The sequence below is a fragment of the Nomia melanderi genome, chromosome 4, assembly GCF_051020985.1.
Source record: "Nomia melanderi isolate GNS246 chromosome 4, iyNomMela1, whole genome shotgun sequence".
NCBI lineage: Eukaryota > Metazoa > Arthropoda > Insecta > Hymenoptera > Halictidae > Nomia > Nomia melanderi.
The window spans coordinates 8,592,353-8,613,721 of NC_135002.1; the positions used below are offsets into that span (position 1 = coordinate 8,592,353).

The following is a 21,369-nucleotide window of genomic DNA, read 5'->3' on the forward strand; positions in this document are numbered from 1 at the left end:
ATAGAGAGGGAAATTTGAATTATATTTGTTTGTATATATTTGTTTCTTACAAAATTAAAACTATAACGCACGTACAATATATGGTAAATTATTAATTCATACCATTTTGTTTTTCATGAATTCAAATTTAATGTATATTGTCTCTAAGAACTATAACAATTATATAAATTACAGATATATTGCAAGACTACAGATTGGTAAAACGTAAAATTACGAGGAATAATATACAAGCATATTATAAATATACGTTTTAACAGGTTTAAGTAGTTAAACTCGTCTTTCAGTAGCTTAAGCAGCTTTATTCAAATTTTAAACGAGTTACTAGACCAAAAATGTATTAGATTTTTACCATGATAGAAGATTTTAGTCACAATATATTATAAATAATGGTTTTCCTTAAAAAATAAGACAATGACTGATACATGTTTATTAAACAAAATACATGTAAATCTAATTCATTAATGAGCCGAATCATATACTCAAACATAGCTATACAAAATAACTTTATCAACACAGGATTATTGTTAAATAATTGATAATAATTGTAACCGTTCATCTCGATGAATGCGAAAATAAGAACAACTTTTCCGAAGCACTTTTCTATTTTACAGCAAGAAATGATTCTAGTCAATTTTAAATCATAAAATTGTTGAAGTGAATTCACCATAGCTATCGATTCCGATTAAATATAAAGATTGGTAGGGTAAGTGACAAATAACCACCACAGTAATTAGAAAAAAGGTACGAAAGGGGAATAACTATTACTGAACTTGCAAATAAACCATGAGGTGTGTACGTGTGTGTAATGTAAGGTAAACAAAAAACATGGCCAGACAATGAACGCAAGGAGAAAGATTTGGAAGGAGAGAGAAAACTCGGGATCGATTGACAAGGATAGAAGGTGGAGAAAGAGGTATGACTCGCTATACAGAGGGAAAGAAGCACAGGAGTGATACGAAAATCAGCGATCGAGGGAGAGGGAAGGAAATGTGGAAGGGTGAACCATCGAGCGATGGTGGGGCATGCGAACGAGTTTGGTTTGACGGAAGAAAGGAGGGGAGTAAGTGGAAAGCCTGACCCGCTCCAGTCTCGATCCAGCCACGGGTAGTGTCTATACATTGTGATGTGACAATGACGGTTGTCATAATTGCGAAACAACGCGTTATTGTGATCAGCTGATCAACCCCATCGATCAAGAAGACAAAAAAGGAAGAATTCGTCTTAATCGACGGAGGGAAGTTACCCAGAAAAAAAAGAAGAAAAAAATTTACCGCGGAGGGAAAGAATCCAATTTCGGTGGCTATGTCGTTGCACCTGTGATAGACTTTGCCTCCAAGAGAGGCCAGCGTTGTTGTTCTGTGTGAATAGTGTTTTTTTTCGGTTTTGTGGATGTGTTGTGTGCACGTATGATTTGTACGGGCGACAGATAGATGTGTCTTAGCCATGCCTGCCGTGCGGAAGTACAGAAGGGATACCAGTGAAGTGAGCTGTTGCCTCAAGTATGTGATATTTGGATTTAATGTCATGTTTTGGGTAAGTGCCACTTCGTATCATTTTTTTTTCGTTCCTCCTTTCAACTTTAGCTATTATCATTTAATCCGCAGCGAGTAAAGAACGAACCGAAGGGTTCCGCGATTGAAAAACAGGGATAAAAATATATTGGCAAATTTTCTTCCGGTTAAAAGATAGGTGTCGCTAAAGACAGGCCCTCTAAGAAAACTCTATAACTTATATGAAATAAAGACAATGTTATGAAACGCGTCGGTAAACTATAAATATTCCATGTTGTATAAAATAAAAATAACCATTGATAAAATCAAATAAAAACACAGTGCGTACAAAATTCTATATTAGAGAGTCATATTTTATTTTGCATGTTATTTCTATAAATAAATCACGTACAATAAATGGACAACATGAAAAAAAAGGAAGATGGAGACAGGAAACATTTTGTTCGTTTATGGCGTGACCTTGGAGGACAGCAGTTACGAATCCTTTCGCGGTTTTACGTAATGAAAACAAATATTCTTGCGAGGAACGATACTAATAAAGACCTGCAATGCAGTTCGATTGTGTTATAAACCGCTCCAATTGTAATCACCACAATGCACACATGTGCGTCACGGTCTGTATACCTCGTTGCATTATTTCCGAACAGTGTATGCTACCAAACTTTTCGACCGTAGTGTACGTGCACGGTATGTTGATTCGGGTGATCGTGAACGCGTTGTCTAACACCGACACTTCGGTGGAACCGTCGCTTCCCTCATTTTTATTAATTTCCCCGGGCGTAATGATTATTCCCCAATGTCGTGATCTTCCTTGAAGTTATTACTGTTTGAAGAATCTCGTCACAAAAGTTGCCTCTGAAACCGGTTCCTAACGAGTGCAACTGACCACCGTGGTAAAGATTTGCGTTGGTCAAAGTAAATGTGACTGTTTTGGTTCTGCTACATGATGGGGTGGCGTTTTGACGTTGAGAGAGGAAGAGAGAAAGAGAGAGTTCTGCGAGCATTTAATTCTTCAGGGATAAATGGAAGTTTCATTCTCACCGATGGAAATGGTGGCTGACGAATAACGAAGAAAGAATATTTTCTTGTATTGATATGCGGAAAATTTTGTTTATGTTCCTTTGATTTATCTGACATTATGATCTTTAGTCTTCGCGGAATTATTGAAACGCGCCAAGTATACAGGTTATTTTAATTCTGCACGTTTCTAAAATATTCCACTTATTCAGTATATACAGTTTATGAATTTATTAATTGATACATCGCTAATACTAATTGTTACTCATTTTCTTAAGAAGAGTATACCTTATCATCTCTCTAGTCTGAGAAGAGTTTCTAGTCTCTTACTTTCAGAGCAATGAATAATCCATTCAGTCGATGTGCAGGCTTAGTTCACCTTCAAGCTATAATTTAAATAATATTTTTGTTCATATTTAATATCAATTTATATTTGATTAAAAGCGTTTAAAAAGCTTGCTAGATAGACTTAAATAAACATCGTATTAATATATCTATTTATTTTGTATGTAATAATCAAGACAAGTAAATATGATATTTGAGTTATACAAGATCTCAATTATGTTCTGTTCATTGTAATTTATGCAGAATGTTTAAAAGTTTTGTACCATAGAGGAGGCCCAAAAGGATTAAAAAAATCTTTTTTGTGTGTTACAACATGAATGTCAGATGATAATTATACGATTAGAACACTTCTAGTGTCGATGACGCAACGATTAGAAAGCGAATCGGCTACGGGGTTTGGCAGAACACCACGTAGTCGTCTATTTTCTGTCTCATTTTAATTTCTATTATCTGCTTGCCCTTCGTTCGAGTGTCAGGTGTCCTTAAACGTCCAATAGGATGATAAGCGATGTACCGAGACAACAGAACAAGTAGAGGCGTCGAGGAGTTTAGGTCCTCCGCATAAACAGGAAGGCAAGTTATGTCGAGGGATGAAATTTAAGCCTTACGTGAATGTTGAAATAAACATAAACTTCTTGTGTCAAAAGTTTCACCTGTTCTAACAACTGTGTATCTACTACCGTCTACTTGGTTTGAATAATATTCATTGAAATCAATCAATTTATTTCGATATTATATAATAGCTGGAATATTATCGACATATCTGTAAACATTATAATCTTCAATAACTTCAATAAGTATTTACACCTGATAATTTTATAATTTTCTTCTTTTTATTATTTCTACACTTTTCCATGACGATTCTAAAATCGTCTTTTATCATTCTACGAAGTATATGAAATTTCCTCTTCAATCTTTTATTAATAACCGGAAAAGATGCTTGGGAATCCCTGGATGCAATCATCAGCATGAAAACTGACAACCGATCGATCCACAAGTTGCCTTTACTTCATCATTAATTTTTCATGTGCCATTGAGATTTAATTTTCCTTCTTGCCCGTGTATGCATATAAAATAAAACAATTGGCTATTTCGCAGTATTCCCAAAGCCCAATAAAATAATCTTTTTCGCCATATATCAATCATGTCTTGATGAAACCCTAAATACGTGCAGGTAGTCCCGGAATATCTTGTATCTCAATGGAGAAGGCTGAACACCCACTGTATTTGCTAGCTTACGTCATATCCGACACCTTCGAGATGCCTTCCTGGTAATATAGTTTAAAAAGCAAATTGTCATAATCACGCTCGCTGCTTGCAATTCGGCTGAGCTTTTGTTACGCAATCACGCAGCGCGTAAGTGGGTCAAACATGGAGGGTTGGATGATGCGCCCGGACGCGTAAGGGGGGTAAGTGCACTGATGCTGCTCTTGCATCCGTGTCCTCAATCGCTGACGTTCCAAGATTCCAGTTAAATGCCAGGCGAGACTCGCGAAGCCATTTGCGACACTGTTGTACTCCAAATTTCTGGTTCCGCGACACTTAACATGCCCACCCCCAACATCCGCAAAAGTGTTCGCGGGAGGACGCTCCCCGTTGAACAGCACAGCTTGGCAAGCCAAGATTTATCGCAGCGGTCTCGGCGATGAATCTTATTTATTTTCGCGAATTAATTTCATTCGAGTATCCAGTAACTTCTGGTAGGGTAAGTCGGGGAGAGATGGCTCGTTTTTTATTTGATAGGACTGTTACATGATAAATACCATTGGTACCTAACAGGAAAAAATATATATTTCTGAAAGTAAACATGTATAAGGAGAATAGTTAAACAGGCTTATACCGTTTAAAAACAATTGAAAATATAGATGTCTGACAATCGAAATGAGATCGGGACATCTCACTCACAGATCCATCTCACATGGAATTACCCTATAACCAAAATAGCTATGATTCTTCAAAAAAGAATTAACAGAAAATATGTAGAGTGAAGTATTTTCGTTTGAAATTGAAGGATTTTAGATTGAAAGGTTCGCGGAGTACACGTGCACTTGCGCGACTGACCTAAATGCAGGTGGCACAATCGACGGGAAGTTATACTACGTAAAAAACAGACTGATACTGTAGCACAATATTTTTTCATTTGAAACTCCATTTTCGAAAAAATCTCGCTGGAAAATATGTCGAGCATTAATTGTTAACAGGGCGTGTTCAAACTCGATTTTTGTCGGGAGCGAGCCTTCAAATGAAAAAACATATTTTCTACGCAGTTTATTTGTCTTTGCGTGCAGAGTAATCCCTTGTCGACTGTACTACCCTGTATTTAGAGTTTGGGGGAACTAATTCTACGTGTGCTCAACTAATACTCGCGTTCAACGTTCTCGTATACGAGATTTTAAATAAAGAACATTTTATTTTGTATTTCTGATCTGTTTATTCGTGTAGAATTCCAAGCATATCGTTCGAATCACTGATTGCAGGACAACTTATACATTCGTGCGCAGAATTCTGTTACTCAAATATAGATAATTGGTTTGTTTGTTTTAATGGGTAAGTAAATAATGAGCATCTGATGCTGTAATAACATGTGGAAACGTTACTCTAACGAATAAGAAAATCAGTTTTGTTGAATGAGTTACTTGAATTTCGTGGTATTACGATCCGTTGTGAGAATCTGCCCAGTGGAACGAAGTTGATGATTTAGAACGATGTAGACGTCAAGATACGCCTACTTTGAAAGGCCGAGCCAATCAGTCCAATTGCTATTTCGTGCAAATAAAAAATAGTGTCTTGATACAGATCACCAACGAGATAACTAATTTCTGTTCTTATTCCCGCAATTGCGATCGAATTGAATTCAATTGGCTGTTTAATTCGAAACTCTTGGCCACGAGGCTCAATATTTAAACTCAGATTTGAACGGTCAAATCCATATATCCGTAGGTGGCGGGATGGAAAATTCAAATGGGGTCATTTCACGCTAAATCGGTCAGTTTCGCGACTATGGTCAGGATTTCTGGTGAAATTGAAATATGCCCGTGTTAAATTAGGATAGAAGCGTTAAACCATGATTCTGCTTCTATGTTTCCCCTTTAAAAAGAAAACTCGATCTCTAAGATCTCTCATAAACAAGACCTATCTTCCTTTTACAAAACGAACATCATTAATAAATATTCATTCTATTAACGATCATTTGCGGTTTTTTGCATACCTTAAAATTACTCTACTATCCAATTGAGTTTACAGAAGTTATCATTAGGAATGGAATATTTCACTTTTCTAAAAGCGTCAGAGTAATTAAATCTCGGCTTTTAATATTGATTATTATATCGGCGAATGGCTAAGACGTCGCACGTTTTACAAATAAATGCCGATACCAATGAAACGAAGAATTTAATGCTTTCCCTTCCTTAATCCTTAAATGCTACAGTCAGACTACTCAAAATTTCAATTTACTTACATTTTCTTTCATGTGTCTTACAATGTTTAATCACCGCGTTTCTTTCAATTACAATGTAATGTTCAATCACGGAAATCGTAGATAGTTCACGTTTCTATTTACATTTTAGTGTTAATTTATAATTCGCCGGGGATCTGAGGGACCGACTGCAACACTTAAGGACTAATGTCACTCGGATGCGTATCGTATTTCGGTGCTATCGAAATTCTTGGCGTCGGGTGATCGATTTGTCACGGAATGATCGAATACACATGTGACGAAAACAGTGTGGCATCCTCTCTGTCAGAATATATCTCAACCGTGCCGGTGCTGGTCCGTAAGTCATAGGTTAACGCCCCCGGGGAAATTATCCAGACGTGTCGATACCAATTTCTGACAGCCAATGAGCAGCATCTTTGGCTATCGCGTTTCACCTGCGTCCATCAAATACTCGCCCATACTTGATATTCCCGTGTATCAGGAGGACCAGGACTAAGGACAGCACTTTCTCACGAAGATGCTTGTACGAGTCTGCCTTCTATGAGAACGAACCGAGGTAATTCGATGCGACGCGACACGTAGCGACTTTTTACCTAAAAAACTCATATAGAAGACCTTCTAACGGCGACAGACCGACGACGGGTCATCTATGACCCTCGTTAATACCCTATTTTCGTGATACATACAATGAAACCGGTTTTTCTATCGAAATTCTATCTTTATCGCACACCTCGTCGCACTGTTCCTGGAAAAATATATGTTCATTTATGTAGGTCTCGGAAATTAGAGCTTGATACACAAGGAATTAGGATATTGATCAAAATCAACTTGAACTTTTACTCAATAATATTTGTAAAGATTAATGTCTATCAAAGTGACGGGTTCCTTAAATGTAATGTTAAATAATATTAATGTGTATATTTGGAGGAAAAGGACATGCATTTGTAAAGTATGAAGAGTCTTTCTGTTTGGTACCCGTGCACTTTTTAAAGAAATATTATATTTCGTTATTCAACAATGTTTTTAAGAATTTATTTTGTTTTTTATATCATTTTAACGCGAGCTTGATTCACGAAGTTTTCAAATATGTTTTCAATACTGTGCATTTCATTCAAAACATGTTGTTATGAATATGAATGAAACAGTAATATAGAAATGAATGTTTCAGGAATTATTGGTTTCGCGAAAGATACATTTATGAGAAATATCAGAATATTAAAAATTTCAATTCCAATTTTAACTGAATCGACGAATTAAACGTAAAAAATTGTATGTACGGTCGGTCAGAAGTTCTCCGAGTTATTTAGCGATTAATCGTATTTTATAATATACCAAAATGATATAATAAAATACGAAATCGATGGATTACAAGGAACACGTTAACGCAACGGTCTCGCTTCGTAACTTTTTCTCACCTGCCTCGCCTATTCGCTTGACAACCTCGCCGCAGCCAGCATTCGCGATCGTCCTTTGTCATCGCTGACATGCACAGCTGTGCGTATGGGTATGGGCAACAGTCGCACTCTTCCATTAATGCAATACAGTTTTTATGTTTTATATCAGTTCGAGCTCATAATGCCTTTCTGCTATTGAATATAAATTAAAGTGAACCGTTTGTTTATTTTATTGTTCCATCATTTTCGATTTCGTTATTGAGTCATTCATTTGTAATTACACAGTATAAAATAGAAATAAAAGGGGAATTATATTAATTAGTAATACTTTCGGGACATAGGTTGCCGAGTGGTGCATGACCGAGGGAAAGTTGACAACCACTGAGGTGCAACTTTTTGATCGTTGTTGTGAATCACTCGATGGTCCTCGCAACTGACGTCAAAGCCTTCCTGTCTGTACTGTCACAGCATTTGCCACGTACGGTTAATCCCACTCATATTCGTACACCATACTGGTTTTTAATATCGATGCAAAAACAACTAAAGAAAGTTTTATCTTTCACGGTTTAGAAATATGAAAAATACAAGAAAAATCTTTCGATTATTTTCGTACATAAGGGAATCACAGTTTTTGTATTATAAAGTGAAGGAATATTCCGTTGTACAAAATTCGTTTCTGGCTGAATACTTTGAGCAGCTCATTCGCCGCAGATTGAATCAAATTTTTTAATTACATCGCTTTTAATGCTCCTTTTCGTTTAATTTTTCTTTCAGTTCGAGCGCATCAATCGTTCTATATTCGATTTTCTAATACAATTTCTGTTGAAATTTCGTCGAAGTATTGATCTCTTTTTCATTTTTACTTAATACTTTGACGATGTACAGATCCATACGACGATGCACGAGATGTAAAACACTCTCGTAAATATTACGTTACATACTATAATAACTGAAAGCGGTTTAACGCGTTCTTTAATAAAATTATTTATGTCGCTTTATCCAATCACAGAATGCAGGGATACTAAAAGGACAGAGGACGTACGTTACATAAATTACGCACGTTATACAATAATTTTAAATTCAATTTACACGAAACTTCACATGTGCAACGTAACACCTTCGTCCTCTGATCTATGCAATTGCAATTGCATTATCGAAGTCGGTAATATATCTTCAAAGAGAATTACATTTAGAGATCCTTGCTTCAAGTTTCTGCTCTGATATTAATCTGTAGAATAATTGCGAAATGTAAATTAGACATCTGCAATTCTAAAAACGAAGCAGAGATCAAGATTTTTCGTCAACGATTTTGAAACTGGATTCCCTTGAAAACATGCTTCCAAACGAGAAAATCGTATTGTGCATTTTTCACTTGCTTTCTCCGCGTAGAACAATTTCCTGCCGATTATACCAGCCAACTGAGTACGCGCGGCATAATCGACAGGAAACTCAATCTTGGTTTTCTCAAGAGGGGGACCCCGTTTGAAAAAAGTTTATTCGATGTTTTCCATCTTTCATCCCGCGATATTCAGTAGCGTTGAACACGCACCCTTCGACAACCGTTTGAAGTGTATCAATTCGACCGCTCGCGCACGACGAAAGGTTCAAGCGTCATGCTCTAAAGTAAAAACGGTAGATTGAATCGAGAAAAGGAAAAGAAAACACTGAACATTGCATGAAATTGACTGCACATAAACTTGCACAAGAAGTGAGTCTAAAATGAATCAGCATCATTATTAAACCAAGACTTATAATTAAAAAACTTGAATTTCAGCATAAGAAAATGTTAGAAACATTTTTATAAATTTCCTCGAAAATTTGTAAGTACACATACATCGAACGGAATATTCGCGGGTAAACAAGATTATTTGTGTACTTATTTTAAAGTCACGTTGCATATTCATGTTTATGAAACTTTAGTAAACAATTTACTAAAACTTCGATTATAAAATTTCCACGAAGGACTACATCGGTTTCCTCACACGCAAACGAGATTTAATTGCACCGGAACCTATACCCGACTCGCGTGTTGTACTAATGTCGTATCAAATTCAATCGAACGTTCAAGGCTATCTGATCGATCGTAAATCGTGTTAACTGCTTAGGTTTTTTGTGTCAAGCCTCGTGTGTTTGTTTCGCAAATAGCATTTTCCTTGGATAAACAATATCGGGGCGTCCTGTCGGCGGTAAGTATAAAGTTCTGTTCCCCATCGGTCGACTTCGATCCTCGGCCTTGCGAAATTAGATCACGCCAATAATTATCGACGCAAATTCCCTCTCGTTCCGGATTTCAATCGGAAACGTTTCAACTTCCGCCTGTGGACTCGAACGTCGCGAAAATTACTTTATCCCCGTCATCGTTCCGTTCTATTGGTGAAAAAACCGAGTTCCGTTCTTTTTTTCCGCCACTCTCGTTTTCTTCATTTCGGTGGAACGCGGTTAGAGAAGTTTAATATTCGCGTTATATACTTTTTTTTATTCCAGTCCCAGTCGCAGCTAGTACGGTTAACTTCGAATAATAAAAAAAAATTATACGGTTATAAGAGTCCACTCTGAAAATCCTGACTGGCGCGTTACGAAAGAATGTCTATAAATGATTCATGTTCTCGCCTGAGAAAAGTCCCTGACACCTCATGATTATCGCCCGAGGGTATAATTCAAAGAAACATGACAGAGAGAATTCCCTGCGAATTGCCTAATTTACTTAGAAATCATTTGGACTTTTTTTGAAACGAGCAAATTCAATGAACGTTTATTGAACATTCATTTGTGGATGTGGATGGAAAAAGTTCTATTAATCTGTCGGATGTATATCAATTACATTCGTGTTTAAGATAGTGGACAACAGTAAATTTAGATAGCATATCAATTTTAAATAAATGTCTGCAACTGAGACGTTATATAAATAACATTGTCATATGAATATTTAACTGATGTCTTTTTGAGAGCCATGTAGTACACATATAATTATGTTAACACACTGATACAAAAATGAATTCCTAAATGAATACCAAAGTATTTGCATAATTTTCATTGTGATAATTATTCGAAAAATTTGCGTTACAACCTCTCGCAGAAGAACTACAGAAAGAAATTGTGGTAGGACTAAACCTCGGGCTATGCTTGATGTAGTATTGGCCATATAGGAAATACAATGCCTCTCGATGAGTCATATTAAATTCAAATTCCCACCAGATTTTTACCGCAGATATTACCAGATATTTTTAGATACTTCCCATAACGAGGAACACAGGTCGCGGTATTATAATATCGACCGTACGGGAAGTGCACAATCTTTGAATAATTGGTCGTAATTGAATAAAGGGAAAGTCCCACAGCTGTTACAAAGGGTACGCGAAATAAATCTCGCAGTTCCCAATCATAATTGAAGTTATTGTTAGTTGTTACGAGAAACGCGCAACAACACGATAGAGTCGCGAGTAAATCCGGTGGTATGAAAAACGGGATAAATAAATTTCATTTAACATCTATTATTCCCTGTCTTTCGTGAAGCTCTCCCCTTTGCATTAGCAACGGATGAGCTGGGACAACGGATACGTGCACGTAATTGTGTCAATAAAAATAATACCGGCGACGCGATCGAATCAATTTATCGGATGCGGGCCCATTGCGCTTAAATTGCATCGTGCTCCTCTCCCCTGATTCGATTTCTGCGCGAAACTCGGAGGATGTGCCTGTGATTTCCATGAGAACCCGGCTGCTCGACTACAATTAAGTGAAAAACGTGGAAGGAGATTGCTCGCGACTGTTAAAATACTCGAATTGAAATAGTCTGGTACACAACCGCGGTGGCATCTAGAACAAGAACTCCAGTATTATTGGTAATCCCTTTCAATTCGGTTTTCTGTGAAATCTTTTATTGAGGATGTTAATGATTTAAGGACATACCGTGACTTTTGCGAGAATTAACTGTTACAATCAATTTATCTTAGCAAAAAGAACTCCTTCTCAATTTGGTTTTTTGTGAGAACCTTTGTTAAGGAAGTTAATAATTTAAGAATGGATTGCAACTGTTGTGAGCATTAAAAGCTGTTGCAATCAGTTTATCCTAATAAAAAGAAAAACTTGTTTTTAGTTTGGTATTCTGTGAAACCCTTTGTTTGGGGAATTAAGAATTTAGGGATACATCGCAGCTATTGTGCAGATTGAAAACTGTTCTAATCTATTTATCGTAATAGAAAGAAAAACCGTTAGAGGATCTTAAATAAGTATTATGTTGGTGTACACCACTTGTTGGGCTTCTTCATCATCAGTACTCCCTGTTGAATCACATTGTTACTAGTATTATGTCCCTAGATCCCAATATTTATCGTAGAAGCTCTTAGCGATAGGATCCTGAGAGTATTCCCATTACATCATCATTTAGTAATCTCTAAGAAATTAGGAGCCACCAGGGATATTATCTTTGTACCCACTTGAATAATTGAGAGGCATTCGAATGAAAGCATTAATAATTAAGTGGGCGGAGATTATGGCCTGCCAGCGACATTATTACACAGCGCATGGGTTGTACTGTAATTAAAACGATAAAAACGATCGAGGAAGACAATCGAAGAGATGCTCGTTAATTATAGTGTATCGTATCCTAGAGAATTTTTATTTTCCTCAGGGAAAGTATTGAATGTTTGTATATTTTTGTCATTTTATATTTAAATAGTTCAAAGTGGAAAAATGATCGAAATGTTAGCGATGAACTTATTAGTGCAATTTTATTTGTTTAAAAAGTAAACGTAGATTTTGTAAATAGAAGAATTATTGTCGATCATCTGCGAATGATGTAGAATGAAACTTTTAGAACGGTGTAATAGTACGGAAAGAGTAAACAAGTCTGGACGCATGCGGACTATGTATTGATTACATACCAAACCGGTAGTATAAAAAGTAAAAAAAAAAATATTAGAGTAGAGGGTGCTATCAACAAACTGTACTATTTAACACAGCGAGATGCATCTCCGCTTCGGACTAAAGATTTTTCACGTAAATGAGCTCCGTTGTTGCAGTGCGGCATAAAAAGACATCAAATGTCGCGTTTATATGAAAAGCTTCGCTCTCCATTTAACTCTTACCCGCAATTTCTATATTTTTCAGAAGAATTTACTGCCCGCTCTTGTAAACCTCTTTATCTCTTTAAACTCAAATTTAACAATTCAATTTCTACAGTAGAATTCAAATAAAACTTGAACATTTGAAAGTTTGAAAACTTGAAAATTTTAGGAAGATACCAAAATCCTTTCGGGACAATTGACTAAATACTTAAAGTTGTCTTCTTTTTATGTAAATTCAACTCAAATTCAGATAAATCTCTACAATCAAATAAAACGTCTAAAATTCAATTTAACAACGTATTAATAAATCATGTTGTTTTCCTGATGTTTCAGTGGTTGGGTTTGGGCATCATGGCCGTGGGTGTGTGGGCATGGGCTGAGAAAGACACGTTCAACAATTTGTCTCGCCTCACAAACGTTGCGCTCGATCCAGCGTTTATCCTTATTCTAGTCGGTAAGTTGTTGGCTCACGCGGCGTTTTCGCCTTTCCCGTTGTATGAAGAGGCATTTTCAAATATTTAAACGCCTCACGAATAACAATCTTCCCCGCAGGTACCGTAACATTTATCATTGGGTTTACGGGGTGTGTCGGTGCACTCAGGGAAAACACGTGCCTCCTAGCTGCGGTAAGTACTCGAGAATTCGATCAAGTACATCAAGATCAATATATTTGATCTCATAACAGAATTTTCACTTCGAACGAGTTTTCGTGACAAATTTTTACGCCCGTTGCTAATTTTATGGCGGTAATTAGTTTGTATGATTTTGTACACGTCTGTTGCAGTATGCAGTATTTCTGGCATTATTATTACTAATGGAAATGGCAGCTGGCGTCTTAGGTTTCATTTTTAAAGACTGGGTAAGTCGTAAACTTATTTATGTCCACTAAGGTACAATGGCTTTTAAAGATTCAATGCGATATGTTGTTAGGCTACATACGTATAGCCTAGTTGAGTGGTAGCAGTTTCATATCTTGAGTTGTAAAACAGCTGGGGTCCACAGATCTAATAACAATTCGAATCATTTACATGCGTTGCATACGCAATTTATTTAGCTCTGAAACATCCTCTGATTACTACAGGCAACAAAGTTTCTCACTCTCGAGTGTCCCGCGGGACTATTAATGCGCAACAAGATACTTTCAAATCTTTAATATTTCTATTTGAAACAACTTACTAGTTGTTGGTGTAGTACCACGAAATCATCATCAAGATTAATTATAAAAATTAAAAAATTAATATCATTATTTCAATATAACAAGTTCTTGTTGCAACACTTGGAAATTATACTTTGCATATAACAATAAAACTTATCTAAATAAATCTTATTGTCTCTTGAACAGAAACTAATTTACCGTTAATTCAACTAATTCAATTTTTATAAAAAGTATTCAATTCTTCAAGCTATGAGAAAATATGAAATTCTATTCCTGTGAATTTTAGGACCTGCACACATTTATTTACCACCAAGCCGTTAGCCTGTCCTTTAAGTTGTTAGGGATGAAGCCGCGACCAAGAGCGCAACAAGCGCTTTACTCTTTTGGCCGCAAGGAATTTTGTTCTTAAGCACTTGCTTTGCCGATATGGATTACTGAACCCATTCAGCGGAACTAGCCCAGCTGGATACAGTCAGCGTGCTTCTGAGGGGTAAAAGCTCTCATGAAGTACCTCAGGCGTTTACCCTACACCTCTAATGGAAGAAAAGAAAAACGAAACCGCTAAGTGAAGGCGACGCGAGTCGGATAAATTACACTTCCGCGTCTGATTAGCTCATTCGGCGGAAGCACTCGGAAGTTGTTCATTCTTCCATATGAAGACATCGGTCATTTGTTTCTTAAAATCTGAAGCTTCCCATAAATTTCTTGCGCACCAACGATCTTGTGTAGCAGTAATGCGCTTGAGTAAGAGAAGCTTTATTGCCAAGCGTGTGTGAACAGTCTAGGGATGTTTCGTGATAAATCGAGCTCACTGCGCGCACTGTTTGATTTACATTTTCCTTGTGCACACATCTCTGCTGTTTATTCCTTCCAGTTATTATACGTACATATCATTTTATGAATTGGTTGTTAGTAACTGTCACTAATAATAGCTGTAATTACAACTTTGATTCGAATGACAGATAAAGTCGCAAGCCACTGGTGGCTTCCAAGCATTTATCATTCACTACAGAGAAGATCCCGATCAGCAGAATCTCATCGATTGGATTCAGGAGGACTGGGTATGCATTATGGTGTATGGCTCAGTTATAGTTGTTTATAGTTGAAATTGAAGTTTCGATTTAAATTTCTGCGTTAAAATTGTGGTCTGAATTTTATATTTGAAGATTCATTTGGGATCTGAACTTTGATTGATTCATTTAATAATTGTCTGTTTATTGAACAATTTTAGAAACCAATAGCGAGCTTTGCTAGAGACTTAACAGTCGTTTTATTTGCAGTTGCAGTGTTGCGGCATTGAGGGGCCTAAAGATTGGGATCGCAATAACTATTTCAATTGTTCTTCGAGCGACATTGGCTCGAGAGAAGCGTGCGGTGTGCCTTTTAGCTGTTGTAAACGAAAACCAAATGTAATTTCACTGATAAAATTTGTTTCAAGTAGAAGTTACTTTGAAAATGATGAATTCTCCTTGTCAGATATATAAAGGACCTATCAAATTTTGTGTTTAAATTCAAATTTGATTATAGAAGATCACGCTTAGATTTAACTTCGAACATTTATATCTTGAACTTTAAAATTAAAGCTATACCATTTTCGAAGTAGACATTTTGATTAACGATAATTCTTTTATTTTAATATGCTTCTACCGTTTATTTTCAGGAAATCATTAAAAATAAACAGTGTGGCTACGACGTTAGGAAACCTAGCTACGTAAGTAAACATCCTTTACTATGTCATAATAGTTAATATCGGAATAGAACTAGTCACTTACTTATCGTGTATATAAATTTCTTTTTCTTAGAAATTCTCTTAGCATTACTTACTCGCCTGCAGTTATTAATCGAAAATCCCCCGATTATTGTTATCGTCATCTATTGCGAATCATTTCACCGTCAATGTTTCTTTTTCTGTTCCATAGAACATTTTTTTGCTACAATGGCTCTCAGTGATTTCCGTTATTACTAGGATAAAGTCACTAGCAGCTCTAAGTTTGCGACATAGGATTGTTATGGACTTTCATTCTAGTAACAACATGTGTCATTAGAGGCTTAGTACTCTTTATCCCTGTTGGGATAATCAGTCAAGTCTGCAAACGTGCATTGGTTCAGCCTTTTATAGAAAGATATCCTAGTAAATTCACTCGAGTCAATAGAATATTTTTGATCCAAATCGAACAATACAGCTGCATTAAACAATTCTAAAATGTTGCTAGACCGTCGTAGCGCATCATTACGATAACGAAATTTCCTCTACTTACTAAATTCCAGACTTAGAGGCCTGCCAATACACAAAAGATTATGAGCTGTTGAATACAATAAATGTAACCAGAGAGATAGTACGCGTTTTTAATACATAATTGCATTTTATTTGTTTTTTTACTCCGTTTTGGTTTTTCGAAGTGAAATCGTTCTTTAAAGTTCCATAATAACAACTGAAGATAGCCAACATGAAAACACTCCATTTCCTTATATCCTATGAAAAATATATTAGATATAAAGCATTATTACAATGGAAATTTAATTGGTCTACAAACAAAAATTGCTCCCTTTTTTTATTTGGCAAAAATTGTATATTTTTATTTAATTTTGTACATATCTCGGGCATTACCCTTACTTAGTAAGGGGATTTCCCTTTGTATTTAGATAGTATAGCGGTCTAGTTGTGTTTTAAAATCGTTTATCTGTATACACGATGCGTCTTAATGATTCACATTGTTGAACCACTGTATCCAATTGGTAGGTTGTTACCTAGCAGCTGCAGGCACGATAAAAGTAGTTGTAAAAGTTGGAGGTTGAAGTTACTTGTCACGGTTTTTTTTAAATGGTTTCTGTTTATCCCCGGGGAATGCAGACTGGAGAGAGGAGTATATTCGAGAGAGGTTGTCTAAGAGCAGGCGAGGAGTGGCTAGAATTAAATCTCGTACCTGTCGCTGGTACTGTTGTCAGCACTATGGTTTTACAGGTAGATTCTAAAATGAATGTCGTACCGTCCTGCTAATTGAAAGTTTAAACTTTCTCTTTTTTACATAGCATTTACGTTGTTTTTTTTCACTCAAAAATCACGATCTTCTCTTTATAGTCGTGTCTTTTGGACCCTAATAATGCCTCACAGTTGTATTTCCCCTGTTACTAGGGCAACGTTCCTAACAGGCTTCCCGATTCCTTAGTGTTTCGTGTTCTTTTACAATGACTATGTCCCTAGCAGCTCTTAACCTGTCAATTGCTTCTATTGTCACTAGGATATAATCCCTAGCAGCTCCGGAAGTGTCAATGATTCATGTTGTTACTAGTGAAATGAAGTCTCGTTCCGGTTCTTAATTTCAATTGTAGAATAATGCTAGAGAATTTCTCCAAGTGACACCACGAATTATTGGAAGATATCACATCATGCGACACTAACGAGGAACTGGCTCGATTTTTTAAAAATAAATAAAATGCCTGTAAAAGATATCGTTAAAGATACGAGAAAGTTTTAACTTCGTAAAATGATCCTTTTTTGTTTCTCTTTTTTTCCATTATTATTTTTCTTTTTAATGGCGGTTCGCAATTGTCGCATGTAAATGTGACGTGGATGTAATCGTTATTTAAATATTTATTGTTTAATTTCGTTTAATTCGCTTGGAGCACACTATTTAACGATTCTCAGTTGCTCTTGTAATTGTAAATATATAATACATATATATATTATGTCGCGACAAGTATGTATTTGCATATTGTACTTGAGTAAATGAACATCGCTAGGCGTCTACACGAAGCAAGTAAGTACTTAGGAGAGCTGAGAATATTAACCAGCACACACGCAGACACTAATAAAGAACGTATTTTTACGCGTCTTGTTCGCACTTATAAAATGGTAAGTATGAGTTTGATTAATTGTGTGTAATTGTTATGTATAAAATTTGATAAAGAGTAACTTGATCCTTGAAATTTCAAATATCAAGAATTACCATTGAAACTTGAATTTGTATATACCGTAAATGTGAAATTTATATTTAGAGTAGCGATAACAATAAAAGAATCAATGAAAAGATTATCTACACGATTAATTATTACCATTTTTTTTTAATTTTCCTGACCAAGATTTAGTGTGCTGACGGTAATTTCCGGTGAAAATAACCCAAAACAAGACCCAACAAATTAATCATTTATTCTCGCAGATTTTAAAACGAATAGAAAACGGAAAAATTCAAAAAATAAACTAGAAGTGAATTCGAAAACGACAATTCTCTTTCTCCTCCAGCCGCTATTTTGTCTTCGTCGAATCCAATGCTGTTGCCATTAAACAGAACTCGGCATTTACTTACATAAAATTAATTTCACCGATTTATTTTATTTTCACACGAAACAAAGTTGAACAAACGAATGAACAATAAAATATTGGACATGTTACTTACTCCTTTATTACATTTCGAATGTCTTCCACCCAGTCTGCTACTAAATTATCTTGGATTAATCAATTTTCCCGCGAAATTCGAGAAAGTAGTCGATCGCCTTTGTTTTCCAGAACTTTGAAGTTGCCAAAGTGATTTATGAAAAAGGTTGTATTCAGGCTGGGGAAGAATGGGTGGAACGAAATCTCCTCGCGATTGCGACTGGCGCGGTTGGTACAGCATTTGCACAGGTATCATTTCTTTATTTATACGCATTTTGTTCAATTTAAAACGCTTTCATTTCTTCTGACAGCCTTTGACACTGCGATCGAATTACTTACGTTTCAATCTAACACAGTACCGTTCCGGGAATCTCGAATTTCAATCCTATTCATTTCGAGAAATTGAATGAATGGTCAAAATTCTATCAATCTTTCTGTGGAAATTTTATCAATGAATTAATCAAATTCCATTAATAACGATAAACCTATATGTAGGTTTCGGAAACGTATACTATTAACACTTTATTACTTTAGCAATCGATCTGTCATAAAATTGTGATGAAAATTTTTATGGCACATTTTCATTTTCATCTGACGAACGCGTGATGAACAATAAAATATATGTCTTTAATTAAATATACATAAAAATTTAAATAAATAATATAGGTTTATTATAATTTACAATTTCTCGAAATTTTTGGGGTACTGTCGGATTCAAATTCTTTTTAATGAACTTGGCTGTAACACGTACACTTACTTACTAAAATGAATATTTTTGTATTTGCGATTCTTGTATTAATCTGTGTATATAATAAAATCGTGTAATAGGAATAGTAACAATTTTCAATCAATATTTACTACAAGTTGGGATTACTATGAGATTTAACCTCTGCATTCCGATATGAATATTTTTGTCACTGGTATTACTTTTAATATTAGTTTTATATTTATATTTTATATTCTTTCGTATGTATTCAAAATATAATGATATATTCGTATAATAAACACCCCATAATCACTATGGAATATTTACTTCCTGTCATTCGACTTTGACCATTTAAATTTGGTCACCTACCGAACTAGAATTTCGATCTCATTCTCTCGTAAATTCAGCTTCCTAACACAACGCATAGTTTATCTTCAACTGCTAAATATTCGTATTGTCTACTAAGTTTACACGCTTACGTTAGGCATGTGTGTGCATCACGTGGCTTGCCAATAGACGTTGCATGCGACTGATTGAAACCGAATGTTTGTCTCCGATATTCATGTTACAGTTTTTCAGAATTTTACAGTTATTCTAAAATTTCATCTCGTTTCAGGTTGGTGGGAAATAAATGGTCCATTGGCTTTCGCAATGTTTCGAACATCATACATCAAATATGAAATATTTCATTGCTCATTCGAGTAAACACGAGAAATTCTGAAAATTTTTATATCGTCTGTATTGATATTAGAACTTTCCTCGCTGAAAGCCTCGAAATCTCCGCAATACTCCCATTCATTCATTGTCAAGAAATTTCTTCCCTCATATGCCCACCCTATCGACGAAATAAAAAAAAAGCAAATAAAAAATTGAAGAACATGAAAAACTTAAAAAATGCCTCATTACAATCATTCACAATTGAACAAAGATATCTGTAGCAATCAATTTTCATTTTGCCGAATAGTACTCGTCTCGAATGAAAAGAATCATATCATATGTATCGAACGACCATTTCATTTTCCTCCAACGCGTCTCAGCTATTCGAATCCAATCAATTTATTTCGCTGAAGCAAGGAGTCGGCGTGGAAATCAAGTAAACGGATGATTATTTTCAGATTCTGGGGATCTGTTTCGCTCAGAATCTCCGGGCGGACATATTCGCGCAGAAGGCGAAATGGCATTGACAATCCAGAGCCCCCACGGCGGTGTAGCATCTCGTTATAATCGATGCTAGTCGATTGCGTTGATCAAAGCGGAAGACTCTTGGGAATGAAAAAGAGCAGGAAGCTGTCCCGGAATCTTTCGGCGTGTTCGCCGCTCGTTAACCAAAAGACAAATCGGCGTATAGAAGCGGTGACAACAATATCCAAGGACCTTGGGGTCGATCGACGTGACGTCGTGGGGGCGAAACGGTGGGCATGGCCGATCCCACCGTGAAAAGCGAAACTTTCCTACTGCCGTGATGAAGGCGGAAGCCATAGAACACAACACACAAATACACGATAACTTTCTGTAGCCCCAATTGGTCGTTAAAACGGTTACTGGGGCCACTTAGGCATATTGATCCTGTATTATTCGCCGACGCGTTCCCTCCATCGAACGACAACAATCATTCGACGAAGGGTCTAACAATCGATCGCGAACGCCTGCTTTCGGATCTGTCGAACGTTTCGGATTTTCTTCTCATCGGTTCTTTGGAACGAACGTTCAAAGACGACTACGTTAGCTCTAAGTTGCTGTAAGGGTGTTGGAAACTGCCATTTTTTTCATGAACCGTTTCGTCTGAAAGAGCCAAAGGATTGTATCTTCCAATTGTCAGTGCATTCGTCATGATCAAAGATATCGTGAATAATTTCAATGGTTTTCTGCCGAAAATCCGATACGTTTCAGAAAGAAACTTCGCAGTCGATTTCTCCAGCGTTTGTCGCGTCGTTTCGCGTTTCGACGGTGGGCAGAATTTTGTTTTGAACAAACGGTATTTAGCGATGGACACTTGTAGAGGACTTTCTAGAGAGAGAGCGAAAGAATTTTTTATTTTAACTATACGCGGAATACTCGGGAAACTGGGTGAAATGAAATCATGCCCACCTTAGCTATTTTAGTAGTACGATATTATTGTTATTAATAACCAATTTTTGCTTCTTATTCCTTTAAGCGAAGGAAGGAGATCGTTTTATTCTAAGAACAATGTTAAATTTTGTAGATCACATGTGCTACTTGAAACTATGAGCGAATATATTTTTCTTATTAAAAATCGGATAACGAAACATTATTTTTAATGTATAAACCAGATGAGAACAATTTTCAGCTGATCAGTTAATATTGTCGACTAGATCCAATTGCCATAGATCCAGACTGTTTCATCT

The 21,369-nt window shown here is 36.2% G+C and overlaps 1 protein-coding gene across 5 annotated transcripts; it reads left to right on the forward strand.

The window, feature by feature from the left end:
• The first annotated feature begins 1,051 nt into the window (after positions 1–1,051).
• On the forward strand, positions 1,052–21,067 carry Tsp26A (Tetraspanin 26A). 5 transcript variants are annotated; one of them, XM_031994142.2, is made up of 10 exons: positions 1,052–1,533; positions 13,103–13,223; positions 13,322–13,395; positions 13,554–13,628; positions 14,888–14,986; positions 15,206–15,334; positions 15,586–15,636; positions 16,777–16,887; positions 18,430–18,546; positions 20,119–21,067. In XM_031994142.2, exons 1-10 carry the CDS (start codon positions 1,444–1,446, stop codon positions 20,185–20,187), a joined length of 936 nt encoding a protein of 311 aa, XP_031850002.1. In that variant the 5' UTR covers positions 1,052–1,443; the 3' UTR covers positions 20,188–21,067. The 5 variants fall into 5 exon arrangements, with proteins under 5 accessions (XP_031850002.1, XP_031849998.1, XP_031849997.1 ...); XM_076367458.1 differs by lacking the exon at positions 1,052–1,533 and adding an exon at positions 9,701–9,889; XM_076367459.1 differs by lacking the exon at positions 1,052–1,533 and adding an exon at positions 11,399–11,545.
• The last annotated feature ends 302 nt before the right edge of the window (positions 21,068–21,369 follow it).